Source organism: Ursus maritimus, unplaced genomic scaffold (genome assembly GCF_017311325.1).
Source record: "Ursus maritimus isolate PB19 unplaced genomic scaffold, ASM1731132v1 scaffold_23, whole genome shotgun sequence".
Lineage (NCBI taxonomy): Eukaryota > Metazoa > Chordata > Mammalia > Carnivora > Ursidae > Ursus > Ursus maritimus.
Genome location: NW_024424786.1, coordinates 40,761,356 through 40,777,145, shown reverse-complemented (window position 1 = coordinate 40,777,145; position 15,790 = coordinate 40,761,356). Strand labels below are relative to the sequence as shown.

General features: G+C 58.4%; 1 protein-coding gene across 1 annotated transcript; it reads right to left on the bottom strand.

Moving 5' to 3' along the window:
* Window positions 1-333: 333 nt before the first annotated feature.
* Window positions 334-15,569, bottom strand: SART1 (spliceosome associated factor 1, recruiter of U4/U6.U5 tri-snRNP). The gene is made up of 20 exons (XM_040639443.1): window positions 15,242-15,569; window positions 13,096-13,153; window positions 12,657-12,712; window positions 11,993-12,119; window positions 11,761-11,866; window positions 11,425-11,502; window positions 11,205-11,304; window positions 10,973-11,115; window positions 10,686-10,892; window positions 9,436-9,560; window positions 9,221-9,354; window positions 8,979-9,121; window positions 2,754-2,927; window positions 2,451-2,561; window positions 2,047-2,134; window positions 1,620-1,710; window positions 1,368-1,503; window positions 729-818; window positions 499-620; window positions 334-418 (listed from the first exon to the last, which is right to left on the bottom strand). The coding sequence occupies exons 1-20, from the start codon at window positions 15,552-15,554 to the stop codon at window positions 400-402; spliced, it is 2,421 nt and encodes an 806-aa protein (XP_040495377.1). The 5' UTR covers window positions 15,555-15,569; the 3' UTR covers window positions 334-399.
* Window positions 15,570-15,790: the final 221 nt, after the last annotated feature.

The following is a 15,790-nucleotide window of genomic DNA, read 5'->3' as shown; positions in this document are numbered from 1 at the left end:
ATCTGGACGGTTTTCTCCCTCCTCTCTTACTTATCTGTGTCATCGGATGGCCGGGTCATACCGAGCAGACACCAGACTCGAAGCCACCTCTGAGGGGTCTGGCTCGCCTCTAAATTCCAGGTGGATGAATGAACGAACGAACGAACGAACTTTAATGGAACAGACATGTTTGGAGTGTACAAACGGCAGAATTACGGCTCAGAGAGGTCCGGTGACTTGCCTGAGGTCACACAGCAGCCAGGGCCCGCCTGAGGGCAGCGCGTGGCTGCTCCCCCCAGCGCCGCCTGCCCCTCCTCCCGGGTCTAACCCCGGAATCTGACCATGACGAAGGAGGAAAAAATAAGGAGGGAACTTTATTTACTATTAAAGTCGGAGAGGGCATCAGAAGGGAGATCCGCTTCACTTGGTGATGGTGTTCCTGCAGAGAGAAGAGGGGCATGAGGCTGTCCACCGGCACCGGCCTTCCCACCCCGTCAGCCCCCGCGCCGCCCCACTCACGCGTTCATGCTCTTGCCGCTGCCGCTGAGCACGATGTACGGCGTCTTCTGGGCCTTCTGCTTCTCCTGGAGCAGAGCCACTGTGCCCAGGGGCGTGTCGCTGGAGCTCATCTTCTTCAAGAGCTGCAGGAGGAGGGCCAGTCAGCACAGGGCAGGCGCGGAACCCAGGCCACCAGCCACCCCAGAACCTGCAGGTGCGGAAGCCACCCCACGTCTCCGGGGGCCACCCACCGCCTCCTCGTCCAGCTTCTTCATCCGCCGCTCCGTCTTCATCTTGCCCGAGCCTTTCCCGTGGAAGCGGTGGGACAGCTGCCGGAAAGCCTGGGGACACGGGTGGGAATGGTGTTAGAGCTGCCTGTGCCCAGAGGGCAGGGAAGGGGTGGGGACTCACCCGACCCGTGTGGGGCTGAGGGGTGGTGGGAAGGGGCTGGGAGAAGGGCCACGACCTTGGTACCCTCTGGAGGCTCCCCAGAGTTGGGGAGACGGGTTCTGGGGCTGGATGTGCTGTGATGGGGTCACTCGGGATCCTGAGTGGGACCGGTGCACGGAGGCTGAGGCGGCCAGTGGGCTGGGGCTGGGGGGGTAGCACACCCGGGGGGAGGGTGCTGGAAGCATGTGGGGCAGGGGCACAGGACAGCGAGCACGAGTCAGCCCATGGCCTGGATGCCACCCCCCAAGAAAGGAGGCCCCGCGGGTAGGTCAAGCCACTGAGGGGGCCGGTGAGCAAAGGAACCAGGACTGTGATGGGGCCCGCTGGGCCCACCAGAGATGGAAACTGGGGCACTGAGGGCCCCACGGTGCAGCCCCGCCTCATCTGGGAAGGGTAGGGGCCCCACCTCTCCGTGACTCAATCACCCCAGCCCCGCTCACCTCCTTGGGTGTGAGTTTCCGGCCCGTCTCATCCACGTACTCGATCTTCACGTCGGGTTTGTAGCCGTCCTTCTCCTTGAAGTCCTGGGTGAATCCTCGATACTCCTCCCGCCGGCTATACTTGTCATCGATGGCCCTGGGCCGAGAGAGGGGTCCTCAGAGCCAGCCGCTGCCCGCGGTGCGCCTGGGGTTCCCGGCAGCCTTCCCGGCCGGCGCCACCCCATAACCCTCTGCCCGCCCCGCCGCACTCACATCTTGTCCTCGATGCAGTACACGGCCGATGGCAGGGACTTGTTGGGCGCCTTCACCCGGGCCACCTTCTGCACTGTGGTCTCCAGCAGCCCTGGGGACAGGCGGCGGTCAGACTCCAGGCTGCTGCCCTCCACGGGGTCCTCACGCCGGGCCCTCTCCGCACCACGGCCTGACCGCTTCAACTGCCCCGATTCTCCCCAGCCACACCGAGACTGAAGGGTGAGTGGTGCGTCATGGGGGTAAGCGGCAAAACCCTCAAAAATGGGGTGACGCAGAGCAGAAAGGCCAGATGCTGCTAGGACTGCCCCAGGAAAGGGTGCAGAAGAGCAGCTCTCGGCCCGGGGAACGAGAGGAGAGGCGGAGGCAGCAGGGGGAGCAGAGGACGCCGTGCCAGCACCCCGCCCCTCCGAGGCTCACAGCCCCTCACCTTTGTTCTGACACAGCAGCAGGGCAGCTGCCAGCCCTCTGTTCACGATGGGCTCCTCGTCCAGGATGGTGGTGGATGAGGCAGAGAACTGGGGGGCAGCACGCGGGGAGAAAGGTGGTAAGTGGGCCGCACGGGCTCTTCTCACCCCCTTACCCCCCTCGCCCCCAGCACACACAACTGTGGTCCTTCCCGTGACCGGGCGCTGGGCCAGATGCCTCGCCATGACACTGAGCTCTGCAGACCCCGTCACAGAGCAGGACAGCGGGGCTCTGAGGCAACGAGCCCCTTGCTCTAGCAAGGAAGGCCAGAGCTGGGCCGGGGGCCCGGGGGGCGGCCTCAACCCCATCAGCTGCGCTCTCCTCCTCTTCCGCCTCCGGCCCCCGCCTCGCCCCCGCGCCCCTCACATCCTGCTGCTGCTTCTCCTCGTCCAAGTTGACTGTGCTCCAGCCGATGTTCTCCTCCCCGTCAGACTCCGAACCGCCGTTAGCCGAGCGCTCCTCGTCTCGTTCGAAGTCCTGGGGGTCAGACAGCAGGGTCAGCCCAGGGAGCCCCAGCCCCCCAGCCAGCCTAACCCACTGGAGCACCAAGGCTTGTTAGAGTTACGGAGAACCTGACCAGGACCTGACTGGCAGGGGGGACCCGAACCAACAGCAGAGGGGAGTAGGGGAGGGGCGGGGAGGGGAGAGGCAGGCTCCGCAGGGACCCACCATGAGCTCCTCCTGCTCCTCCCGGTTGCCGGCCAGCCCGTAGGTGGGGATCTCGCCCAAGGTGCGGCAGAACTCCGATGTGGCATTGAACACGATGGCCCCCTTCCGCTCTGGATCCTCGTCCTCCTCCCAGCCCCGCTGGCGAGATTCCAGCTTCTTCACAATCTCCACCACCTGGGGGAGGGAGCAGCTGTGGGCAAACCCAGAAGTTTCTGGGGAGGTGCCATTGAGACCCAGAAACCCCGAATCCTCCCCGATGGCAGTAAGACAAGCCCTCCGACTGTCCGCAGAAGGCCTCGTCTGGTCTCTGCTTCCTCCCTGACTCCCAGTCCGCTCTCCACTCTGCTCCAAAGCCATCAATGGCTTCCTTCTGCCATTTAAATTAATATCCAAATTCTACATGGCCCTTCTCCCACGCCCCACAGCCCCACGTCTTCCCCGGGACCAGAGCATACCGCACCACTGCCACCCTCCCTTCACCCCACAAACCCGTTTTAGGACTCAACATAAACACCGCTTCTTCCAGAACCCTTCCCTGAGGCCAGAGGGCGGAAAGATGCCCTGTGCAACTCCCACATGCTTCCAGCACCCACCACCCGTTCACCCCTTCTGCCTCGCTCCTCCCTCGGGCCACCCTCCTGCCCGGCACGGCTCCCCTCACCTCTCTGCTCCTGACACCATTGACAGTCCCCGCTGTCCCCTCTACTGCGTCATTCCCATAAGCACGCAGGATTGCCTAGGATCTCCGTTCCCGCCTCCGTAGCCTGCTTTCCCGACAGACAGCAAGCTCCTCAGGGAAGTTTCCAGCCACCATATCCACTCAACGCCCCTTCCATGTTATTACACTCCATTTATTTTTTTAGTGAATGGCATCATAAACATAAAAGGCTTCTATTTAACACGTGCATGTTTTTAAAAACAGTAACCACCACACACACACACCCAGGCACCCATCGCCCGGTCTGAGAAACACTATTAATACTCTCCCAAGCCTGAGTATCTCCTCGCCCCTTATTTGTGGTCACGATTCACTGGCTTTTCTTTAGTTTTTCCACATGAGGACCTATCCACCAACAGGGTATTATTTTGTTGTGCATTTTTAAAAGATTATATAATCTGAATCTGATTCCCCTACGATTTGCTTTGTATTTTAAAATTCATCTTGACCTGAGTGGCTGTACTTCCTAGCTTTTCACTACAGAATCACGTTCCATGACGCGAACGTATCTTCATCTGGCTCCCCCGCGCACCGCGGAGGGGCCTTCTCTGTTAGCACAAATAATGCAAATACAACCTATCAGATGCTCGTCTCCTGAAGCACGCGGGCAAACGTTTCTGGGGTACACGTGCAGGAGTGGGGGTGCTGGGCCGAAGGGCACACACACTTGCCTCTACAATAACACTTCACCGCCTTCCCGATCTCATCAGACTCCCCTCCATTCCCGCAAAGCGTGTGTAAGAATTCTGGCTGCTCCAAATCCCGACACTTGATACTGTCCGACTTTGACATTTTTGCCAAATGACGTGGGTATGACCTGGTCCGTCATTGTTTTAGCCTGCCGTTCGGGCCTCACTGAGCGTTGTTTTTGTTTTGAGAGAGAGAGAGCGCGCACGACCAGGGGGCAGAGCAGAGGGAGAGAGGATCTCAAGCAGACTCCACGCCCAGCACGGAGCCCGACACGGGGCTCCATCTCACGACACCGAGATCATGACCTGAGCCACACAGGCGCCCCCCCTTGGGGATTTTACTGACCATTTTTCTTTCCACTTCTGTGAACTGCCCGCTGAGGTCTTCTGCCTATTTTTCTGTTTTGCCAATTTTTGTCGTTTGCATATTCCTGGCACCAACCCATTGATGGTTATATCCACATGGGCAAATACCTTCTCCTTACGGTACCTCTTCAAAAAAACTGAAGTTCTTAATTTCTAAATAGTTAAATTAGGTTTTTTCCTCGTGGTTTATGCTTTACATTTATATCTTAAAAAACCTTTCTCTTGAAATGATCCAGTCACCCAAAAACAAAAAAAAAAACAAAAACAAAAAACCCTCTGTGACTCCCCTTATAGGCAGTCCCTAGAGTAGTCAAAATCACAGGGACAGAAAGTAGGCCGGTGGCAGCAGGGGTGGGGGGAGGGAAGTCAGTGTCTAACGGGGACAGAGTTTCAGCTTTACGAGATGAGAAGAGCTGTGGGGTGGATGGTGGGGCTGGCTGCACCACGTGAGCAGATTTAACAGTTCAGGGGAACTGGACACTTGAAAATGGTGAAGATGGTAAATTTGATGTTCTATGTATTTTAATGCAATTTACAAAAGAAAAAAATCTTTCTCTGCCACAAAGTCACAAACATCATTTCCTTAACCTTGTTCTAGAATGTTAATTTTTTAAAGTTCTTTTCTTTTTTTTTTTTTGTAAAGATTTTATTTATTTGACAGAGACACAGAGACACGGCTAGAGAGGGAACACAAGCAGGGGGAGTAGGAGAGGAAGAAGCAGCTCCCAGCAGATCAGGGAGCCTGATGCGGGGCTCGATCCCAGGACGCTGGAATCATGACCTGAGCCAAAGGCAGATGCTTAACGACTGAGCCACCCAGGCGCCCCACACTTTTAAGTTCTTAATCTATCTGTAAGTAAATCGTGTGTGAGGTACAAACCCAATTTCACTTTTTTCCAAATAGGTAAGTGACCGTCCAGACAGCACCTGCTGAACCGAGCGCCCTTTCCCGCTGGCACAGCAGCTGTCCTACTCAGGAGTCTGTTCCTGGGCACTCTACTCAGTCTCCGTCCTGTCAGTCCGTCCTTACGCCACTATTTCACCACCTCAATTACCACAATGACATAAAGTCATATCTGTCAGAGCAAAGGCTACCACTTTATTATTGAAAGCATCTTGGCTTTTTTTTTTGCCCTTTGATCTTCCAAGTAAATTTAAGAACGAGCTTTCCAGGTTCCACAAAAATCCTTTTGGGAATTTTTACTGGAATTGCATTTAATCTACCAATTAATGTAAGCAGATGAACATCTTTACGCTACTGAGTCCTAACCACGAACATGGCTGTTATGAACTGAATTGTGTCCTCCGAAAATTTGTATGTTTGAAATCCTGCCCCCAGTGTGACTGTATTTGGAGACAGGGCCTTTAAGGAGATGATTAAGGTCAAAGAAGGTCATAAGGGCAGGGCTCTAATCCAGTAGGTTGGTGTTCGCCTAAGAGAAAGGGACACGATGGACGCACCCAGGCCATGAGAGAACACAGCAAGATGGTGGCCACCTACACGCCTCAGAAGAAACCAAACCTACCAGCACCTTGATCTGTAACTTCCAGACTCCAGAACTTTGAGAAACAAATCTCTGTTGCTGAAGCCACCCAGTCTGCGGCATTCTGTCATGGTGGCCCCAGCTGCCTAACACAACAGTCTCTTTATGTATTCTTCACTGTCTTTCAAAGACGGACTCCAATTTCCCCACATAGATCTTGCACATCGTGTATTCCTTTTATTTGGTTGCAATCCAGCTTGCTGCTTCTCCGTTTTGCTTTCTGTTGCTTATCCACATTACTTCCCTGTCTACGCTGCCTTCACAAACGCTATCTTTTTTAATATTGTACTTTCCATCTCTCGCAGCATATGGAAACACAACCGGCTCTCAGCTGGTGATCTTGTATTACCAGCGACCCTGCTGAAGCCTGCGTGGCCTGGCCCTCATTTCCCACCACCCCACGGAGGCCACCTTACACAAGAGCATCAGTGACCGTCACGCTGCCCAATCCAAAGGTCGATGCTCATTCCCAAGACCCAAATTCTCTGGGACATCTGTCGCGGATGCTTCCTCGCAAGAGCCTCTTGTCACGGGACCGCCAGGACGACACCCTGTCCTCTGCCGTCCTCACTCACTCTCCTTCTCCAGCTCCTCTCCTCTATCCACACTCACCGTCCTGGGGACTCCAGCGATCCTATGGCTTTGACTCCCGTCTACACGCTTCCTGACTTCCGCATTTGTAACTCCAGTCTCAGCCTCTGCCTTAAAGTTCAGGATCTCGCATCCCACTGCCTGTTCAGTATGAATCACCGCTAACGAAAAGGCAGCTTGGGCTTAACCCAAACCGAACGCTTTGTTATCTGCTCCAAACCTGTTCCGGCCCCAGCTCTTCCCGGGAACGGCCCTACCTGTTCCCTAACTCAGCCGACGGCCAGCTGTCCAACTCGGGATTCCCGGCGGTCAGCCGTACTTCCCGTACCCGCTCACGAGCTCGCACGCAATCCACCGGCAAACGCTGCTGCTGCTCCCCTCAAAACGCATTCCAGGCGTGGCCGCCGCCTCCTGCCTCCGCGGCCAGCGGCGCAGTCGACCATCACTTCAACTGGGCGACGACAGCCTCCGGTCGTCTTCCTCTACCCGCGGAACGTACCGCAACAGCAAGGATCTACCTGGCGCCGCCTGTGACCGTCTCCTTCCCCGCCGCTCTCCCTGCGGCTCCCGCCACCGCCGCCACGCGGGCACAGCCAACCTCCCGAGCAAGTCCGGTGGCTCCTGCCTCAGGGCGTCGGGAGCCGGGCGCTCCCTCAGCTTGGAACTGCGCCCTGGGATGCTGCCGAGGCTCACTTCCCCTGGCTCTCGACGGTCACGTCCTCGGGGAGGCCCACCGTGACCGGCAGACCTAAAATGGGGGCACTCCTTCACGCCCCACCCCTCCACCGCCTTGCCTTTTCCTGTTTCTGCTCCCGGGGTCCTCCCAGCGGATGCTGCTTTTGTCTTGCACGTCCCCTCAGTAGAACAGAAGTTCCACGGGGACAGACGTCCGCGCTCTCGGCTCCGGCCCGTGTCCCTGACCCTCTTTACGGCGGCGGCGGACACCGCCCGGCCCAGCACCTGCTCTTCCGAGTCAAGATTTAGCGGCTTGCAGCCGAGCCGCTCACCCTGCGATCGGGCCGCTTTCCCGCGACGGCAGAGCAGCCGAGCGACTGCGGCCGAGACCGCGAGCCCAACGCCACCAGCATCCGTGCAGGCCGCCCGCGGCCGCCGCCGCCGAGGGCCTGTCCCGAGTCGCCGCCCTGGCTTCCTCATCGCCTCGGTCTCGCTGACTCCACGGTACCAAACGGGACCGTCTCCCAGCAGTCAGAAGACGCCCTACCCCGCCGGGGCTCTCGGCTTCTGTGACGCCCCCCTGCCGGCGCTGTCATCTGCCTCGGGGCCTGCTGCTTCTCCGATGCCTCTGCACGAGCCCCCACAGCTCAGCCCCCCCAGGCCGCGCGCAGGGTCCCTGCTCCAGCCTCTCCCCCCCCAGGCGGGAGGCATGGGGTGAAAAGCATGGACTTTGGAGTCAGGCTGTTCAAACCCCAGCTCTGCCACTTACAGCCATGGAACCCTGGCCCCACCTGCCCGAGGCCTCTGTGCCTCAGTTTCCTCCTCTACAAAACGCAGGTAACAGAACCTTCCTCACAGGGAGCTGCCGTGAACATGGAGCGGACACACAAGGCATGCGGGCAGGGCCCGGCCCAGGCTGGCGCTGAGCAATGCTCGCGGCCACAACGCTCCCCTGGCCTCTGCTCAGCTCACACCGCCAGGCCCTTGAGTGTTCTAGGCCATTCCTCCCAGGACACCCTCCGGCTGGCTGGTTAAGTGCCGGGTCTGCCCGCCCACCTCCGCCCCGCATCTCTGCGAGTGTTGCTCCTCGGTGTTATTTCAGTCTCAAATGCCGCCCCCTGCAAGGTCTCCCCTGAACAGCGGACGCAGGTCGCCAGCCCTCCAGCCATCTGCTCGGCCATCCCACCGCCAGTCTGCCCAGCCCCAGGCGCTACCAGAAGCGCAGTGTGCGCATGTGTATACCCGTTCACTGCTGCCCCGCTCACTGCCGTCCTGCCCCCCCGCCTCCCACCGGCCGCAGCTAGAGAGGCAGCTCCACGAGCAGGGGCCCCTCGCTGTCCTGCTCACCAAGGACTCCCCGCCCCCGGGACAATGCCTGACTCGCAGCAGGCGTGCAACACGCAGCCACAGAAGGGAAGACGGGGAAGGCTCCAACCCTAAAACGTCTTAGAGCAAAAACACTGCTCGAGCTTGAAGAAATCTGCTCACAACATCACATTAAACAAGGAAGCCCACCCAACCTGGAACACGGGTGCCGTGCTCCCGAGGACAGGTCACCACAGACGCGCCGGTCCCCGCAGGCCCTGGCCCTGCAGAGGCCAGCGCACGCCCGCCCCGCACGCAGCCGCTGGGGCCGCCTCACCTTCTCGCCGCTGTCCCGCAGCTGCTGGAGCTGTTGCAGCTGCCGCAGGCGGCGCCCCTTCTCCAGCTGCTTCTGCAGCTCCAGCTCCGCCTCGTCCTCCTCCAGCACCTCTGGGGACCCGGACTGGGCAGCTCCACCCTCCTCTGGAGGAAACACAGGAGACCCCTGCTCGGATCATCTCCTTGCCCCGGGGCGCTCGGCCCTGCCTTTGCCGCCCACCCTCGGCTGGCCGGGCCCCTCACCGTCATCGCTGATGTCCATGTTCTCCACGCGGGTGTCATCTGACTGCGGGGGCTGAGGCGCCGGCTCCTTCTCCTCCTCCTCCGGGGCCTCCTCATCCACCTCGGGCACTCGGCGCCGACCCCGGCCCCGCAGTCTGTGGGAAGAGGCCTCTTCAGTGAGCGTGGGCCCCTGGGCCAGTCCAGCCCCCGGACCGCAACCCTGTTCCCAAGCCTACCTAGAACCGAAGTCCCCATCCTGAGTCTGGTCTCCAAGAGGCAGCAAGTCATCGGCCCGCACTACCACCTCCTTCTCTTTCTTGCGGATCTTCTTCACCCTCCGTTTGGTCTTTTTAAAGGTCACCTGAGGACAGGAGAGGAGAGATGAGACCTGAAACAGGAAAGGTGGGCAGCCACGAGCCCACAGGAATGAGTGCTTTAAAAAAAAATTGTTTTTTTATTAGAGGGTTCGGGGAGGGAGGGAGGACGAGAGAGAGGATCTTCAGCAGGCTCCACGCCCAGCCTGGAGCCCCACGCAGGGCTCCATCCCACGACCCTGAGATCATGACCTGAGCTGAAACCAAGAGTCCGGAGGCTTAACTGACTGAGCCCCCCCCCAGGCACCCCAAGAATTAACGCTTCTTTTGCATTCCCCCACGCCAGCCACTGGCCTAAGCACTTCACACATACACACAATGTGTGAGGTAGGTGCGATTTTTTTTTTTTTAAGATTTTATTTGTTTGTCAGCGAGACAGAGAAAGCGCACAAGCAGGGGGAGCGGCAGGCAGAGGGACAGGGAGAAGCAGGCTCCCCACTGAGCAAGGAGCCCAATGCGGGACTCGATCCCAGGACCCTGGGATCATGACTCGAGCCAAAGGCAGACGCTTCACCGATTGAGCCACCCAGGCGCCCCTGGTAGGTGTGATCTCATCCCGTGCGGAAAATCAAGGCACAGAGATGCTAAGTTCCGTGCACAAGGCCACCCAGTTCGTCAACGGGAGAGCCAGAATTGGGGACCGTATTCTTGTGGCTGCAGAGTCCTGCTCCTGATCACACAGCAAAGCCAGCTGTTCAGTCACACGTCTACCCCTGTGCTTGCGACCATCCCAAACCCAACTCCACACACAGCCGGAAAACTACCACTTGCTCACACCGTCACTAATCCTCGCCCCGGCCCTCAAGGGATGGCTCCTGCCATTCCCATTTCAACTGGGGGCCCTCAGGCTCACAGTCACATGACTCACCCAAGGCACAAGCTGGCTACGTCGCAGAGCTCAAACACGAACTCAGAACCATCTGTCCCGGCAGTCCCTGTCCCGTCTACACTCACCGTTTCCCCGCAGCACCTCCCCAGGGCTGCCATACAACGCTGACCCACGAGGGCCAAGGCCCCCCCTCCCTGCTCTTCCTCCACAGCCGCCCCAGGCAGCACACAACCCCAGAGGGGAGGGAGGGATCCCCGCCCCAATTACAAGGTGCGCGGCTCACCATCTCCTCGGGCGTGAGGTACTCAGAGGCCAGCCGGGGCCCTGCTGTGCTCAGGGACTGAGCCTGCAGCCGCAACTTGGCCCGGATCTCCTCCAGCTCCCGCTCCCGCAGGCCGTCAGCGGCACCACCCTGCTCCAAGCGGAACGAGTGCGGCCGCTCGCCCTCGAGCTCCTCATCATACTTGGACAGGATAGAGCGGGGTTTTTGCTGCAAGACAAGATGGACGGGTTGGGACCTAGCCTGGCTCCTGAAAAGCCACAGAGCCCCCATCTCGCTGCCGGGCCTGCCTGTGCCAAGTCATCCACGCTCTCATCCTCTGCATAGGGCAGGTAGTCAGGCTTCTTTTTCCGGAGCTCTACGTTCTTCTCTGCCCGCTCTTTATCCACGAGGTTCACATTCACCAGCACGTCCTCCTCCTCCTGCAGCACACCTGCGGACAGGGCAGGGGCGGTGGCCCTTCACACTTGCCCTTGACGCAGCAGCGCCTATGCCCCCCCACAGCGCCGGGGCTCAACCCACCTTTGTCCTTGAGGGTGAGGATCACAGTCTCCCCTTCTCGGAAGGAATCAATAGCATGTTCCACGGTGAGGCCCTGTAGGTCCCGGGCACTGTACAGGTCCTACCAGGGAAGGGGAATGTCCAGCCAAGTGAGGAGCTCTGACCCACCCAGCCCTGGGATCCCAGCACCAAGGACAGCAGTGCTCCCCACCCCCTGCCCCCAGCCCGGCTGCAGCCTCACCTGCCGCCTCTGCCCAAACTCCTCCTCCACCAAAGTGCTGACCCCAAACTCTTGGTCCATCTCCTCCAGCAGTTTGGCCTATGGAATGGGAGGGGGGTGACCTATGACCTCAGGCCATTTAACATCACTGGAAGACATGTGCGACTTCACCAGGTGGGAGTGCAAAAAACGGCAGGCCTCGTGGGCCAGCTGCTAGGAATCCAGAGCAGACACCACTGACCACGGGCCTCCAACCTCTCTGAGCCCAGTCATCTCCCAAGGACAAGTCCCCAGCCTCGCCAGCCAGTCCGGTTACCAGAGGCACTGAGCGACACCACCCCGTGCCCAGGCGCTCACCCTCTTCTCTGCCAAGTCCTTCTCCTTCTGAAGCTGCCGGCTCCTCTCGATCCAGGCTGCCGTGTCATCCAGCCAGGGGTCATCCTCCCCCAGCGTCTTTATCTTTCTGAAGAGAGAAGAAAGTGGCCTTCTGGGGAGCCCCACTCCTGCTCCCCGCACCCGACTCAAGAGCTCCTTGGCAGCCTCCTTAGGTCCTTCCTTCCCTTGCCCACCCTGGCTGGGACCCCCTCACCCCAGTTTTTGGTTCAGGAGGCGCTTTTCTTTGGCGGCTGCCAGCTTCTCCCGTAGCTCCTCTCGCTGTCTCAAGGCCATGGGATTGATGACATCGGCTGCCACGGGCTCCTCCTTGGTGCCCGCCTCTGGAAGGGGGGCCCAGACGTGAGGCCATGCCTGCCCATGGCTGGTGGGGAGAGGAGGGAGCCACTCACCCTGCCCCTTCCAGCTCAGGGGGCCAGAAGGGGCCAATAAGGGGGGGGGGGGCTAATCCTTCACCTCCCTCCTCCCACTTCAGCCCCACACTTCCATGTCACCCCACACAGCATGATGGGATCCTCCACGCCTTACAACACTCCCCCCATCACGCTTTAAGAAACAAACAAACCAGCCCGACGGCTGCACAGCCCAGACCAGCGCAGCTCCAGTGCGTGCATCTCAGCCTGGCTGACGCGGCCTCACAGCTACAGCAAGCACACGGTGCTTGCCGTTTGAATGTAAAGAATAAGCCTATTCCCAACCCCCCATCACGACCATAAGGAGAGGCCTTGTGCCCGTCAACAAGTACGTACACGCACACACACACGGCCACTAAATGGTGCTGAACCTGTGCCATAACCCCACCCTCTTCAGGGACCCCTTCCGATGGTCTCCCTCACCCCAGTCCTCAGCCCCACACTCACCCTTCTTGACGGCATTGACCTCCAAGGGTTTCAGCCCCAACTTTGCCCGGAGTTTACTGAGGACAAGAGATACAAGTGTTAAGAGCTGTCGATGAAATACGGACATCAAAGACATTTCTGGACCAATAGGGGGTGAAAACAGGATGGAACCGGGAGGTCCTAGGGTCCCAAAAGCAGGGACTGACCCAGGCAGCCTAGAACATTGGGATGGACACGGGCCACCAAATCAAGGAACACAGGAGCTAGGCCTGGCCTGCCCCTAACCAGGAGAAGGCCATCTTTCCTCTCGGGTCGTATCATCCTCTTCTGTAACTCAAATGGTTATACAGCACTACCAATTCCAATTAGAATGCTTTAGTGGGTGAAAGGCCCCCCAAGAAGCTGTCCCAAAAGCCCTCTCAGAAGATAAAAGCAGAAACATAAGGCAGCCAGGACTTACTTGGTCTCCTCGATGCTGAGCGACGAGGCATCTGCTGGGCTAGCTTTGGAGCTGGCGGCTGGAAGAAGAAGCATGTCTCAGGAGCTGAACAAAGGGCCAACCAGCCACATCTCTGGCTCTAGCTGCAGGGACCCCCTCACCAGCACCTGGGCCTTACTGAGACACCCGAAAACAGCGGTCTTCCTCCACCCCCTGGGCTCCTTCTACTTCAGTCCCAGTCTCTTGAGACCCGGACTCTCTACATAACCTTCCTTTCCTGACCCAAAAGGTCCAACCTCGCTGCATCCTTCACCTCTGCCTCCGCTCCACTTCTGTACCCTGTTTTCAGCCTGCACCGCCCTCCTGGGCCTAACTCTGATCGACAAGATCCTATCCAAATGCAGAGACCAAATGCCACCTCCATCTTCAAGTCCTGTTTAATGACTGATCAGAATGAACTGCTCTTCCCTGAACTCCACAATCCCGTCACTCACTTCCGAGTCTGCTTCTCCCCACAGGTCAGGGACCGTGTTAGCAGCATGACTGCGTCCTCTGTGCAGTTCACCCAGTCAAGAAATACACTTATTGGTCCCCGATTTGTGATGGATGTTGAGAACATCGAGATAAAGAAGCATTTCAGGGGCACCTGGGTGGCGCAGTCATTAAGCGTCTGCCTTCTGCTCAGGGCGTGATCCCGGTGTTGTGGGATCGAGCCCCACATCAGGCTCCTCTGCTATGAGCCTGCTTCTTCCTCTCCCACTCCCCCTGCTTGTGTTCCCTCTCTTGCTGGCTGTCTCTATCTCTCTCAAATAAATAAATAAAATCTTTAAAAAAAAAAAAAAAACTTTAAAAAAAAAAAAAAAAAAAAAAAAAAAGAAGCATTTCAGACCTCTACCTCTACCCACCTCACCATCAGCAAATAACTTCACGGAACACCACAGAGAGAAGCTGGACACCATCAGATGGATGGTGTCCCCCACCCAGCTGCCACCACCTGTTCATCCTCCCTGCCTCCCCACCCCACAACCTACCTCCTCCCCTATATCTCACCTGGACCCTGGATCCCAACCTCTCCAGGCTCTCTCCAAGGTCACCAGCCTCCTTATTTCTAAATCCAATGGAGTCGCTTCAGCTCAGATTTCCTTTGTTTTCTATGGCACGTGACACCGTTGATTACTCCTTCTAGATCTCTGTTCCCACAGACCCCACGATACAAGATTCTACGGTTTTCCTGCCTTCCTGGATATTGTACCAAGCACTTTTGTAGCATCTTGCTCCACCTACTACTAAAACGCTGCTGCTTCTTACGTTCTCCTGTCCACTCCTCACTCTCTTGGTGGGCGTCCCTTGCCACCTAAATACTCATGACTTCCAAACTGCTCTATCCAGCCCAAACCCTGCACATCAAATGCAATGCTCTCCAAAACTGAACTCTCTCCCCTCAAAAGTCTGCTTCTCTCCCAAAGTCCTCAATTTCAATAGACAAAACCACCACCCACCCGGTTGCTCAAACAAGATTCAAGGAGCCATCCTCATTTCCTTCTTCCCACCCTCATCCAAGTGTCAAGCTCTCTTAATTCCTCCTTCAAAACAGTCCTTCAATCTGTTCAGGTCTCTCCATCCTACTGCTACTGCCTCAGTGCAGGCCACCATCAGCCCTCACCTGACCTCCAGTCTTGACTACTCTTGAGCCACTTCTCAATACGGTGATTTTTGCAAAATATGATCAACTCGTTCCTCAGCTCAAATCCATGGCTCCCCACCACCCTCAAGACAAAATTCAAATTCCTATAGGGTCCTTTGTGTTCGGACCTGTTTCATAGCTCTGCAATGAACCCTACACGATTTGCCCAATACCAGGTTTCTTCTTGGTTCTGCACAGGCTAGTACAACTTCATTCATTCATTCACTCAACTTTTATTGAAGCCCCGTGATGTGCCAATTTTGAGAACACAGAAAATCTCTGCTCTCGCGGGACTTAGTAAAGGAAGACAACCTTTAATCCCAGATAACTATAATAAGGCTCTTTAATAAGGGCTGGCGAAGACAGCATCGGGGTGCCTCGGCCCCGGAGCCCCAGAGCGCTCGCACCGCCCCCCCAGGCCAGCCCGCCGGCTCTAGGACCCCCGGCCCGCCCCGCCCCCCCAGGCCTCGCCCCGCCCCTCACCGGCCTCGTAGCCGTCATCTCGCTTCTCCCGCTTCACGCGCCGCTCAGAGGGCTCTGCCTGGCTGCGCTCCCGCCCGTGCGCGCCGCTGCGGGCCTCGGCTTCGGCCCCACGCCGCCCGCCGCCGCGCTCGCCCCCACGCTCCCGGCTCCGCTTCCGACGTTCGCCGCCGCTGCTGCCGCCGCCGCCGCTCCGGTGCTTGTGTTTTTTGTGCTCTCGGTGCCGCGGCGGCTGCTCGGTGGCGCCTCCGGTGCTGGCCGCCGCCGTCGTCCCGGCCGCCTCCTTCTCCCCGCGGTGCTTCTTTGACGACCCCATGGTGGTACGTCCGCCCCGAGCCCGGCCGCCGCCGAGCCCCGACGACGCAAAATGGGAACACTTCCGGGTCGCCCGGCAGCCGCTGTCGTGTTGCCGGAAACCAAGAGTGGCTGCTTCCGTCGTTCGCCTCGGAACCGGCCCCAAAGGTTCATGGGAAGGCCGAGATCGGCGCCCAACTGCGCATTTGCCGTCTGGGTGGCAGTCTTGAAGCTGGCAGTGTGACTGCGCATGCGCTC

What these genes read in the sequence shown, in the direction of transcription:
- SART1 (XM_040639443.1), bottom strand. Translation starts at nt 15,554, where the DNA reads ATGGGGTCGTCAAAGAAGCACCGCGGGGAGAAGGAGGCGGCCGGGACG. An exon ending in AGTTTGGGCAGAGGCGGCAG is followed by an intron (nt 11,305 to 11,424) that starts GTGAGGCTGCAG and finishes CTTCCCTGGTAG; the next exon opens with GACCTGTACAGTGCCCGGGA. An exon ending in GATGGGGACTTCGGTTCTAG is followed by an intron (nt 9,355 to 9,435) that starts GTAGGCTTGGGA and finishes CTCTTCCCACAG; the next exon opens with ACTGCGGGGCCGGGGTCGGC.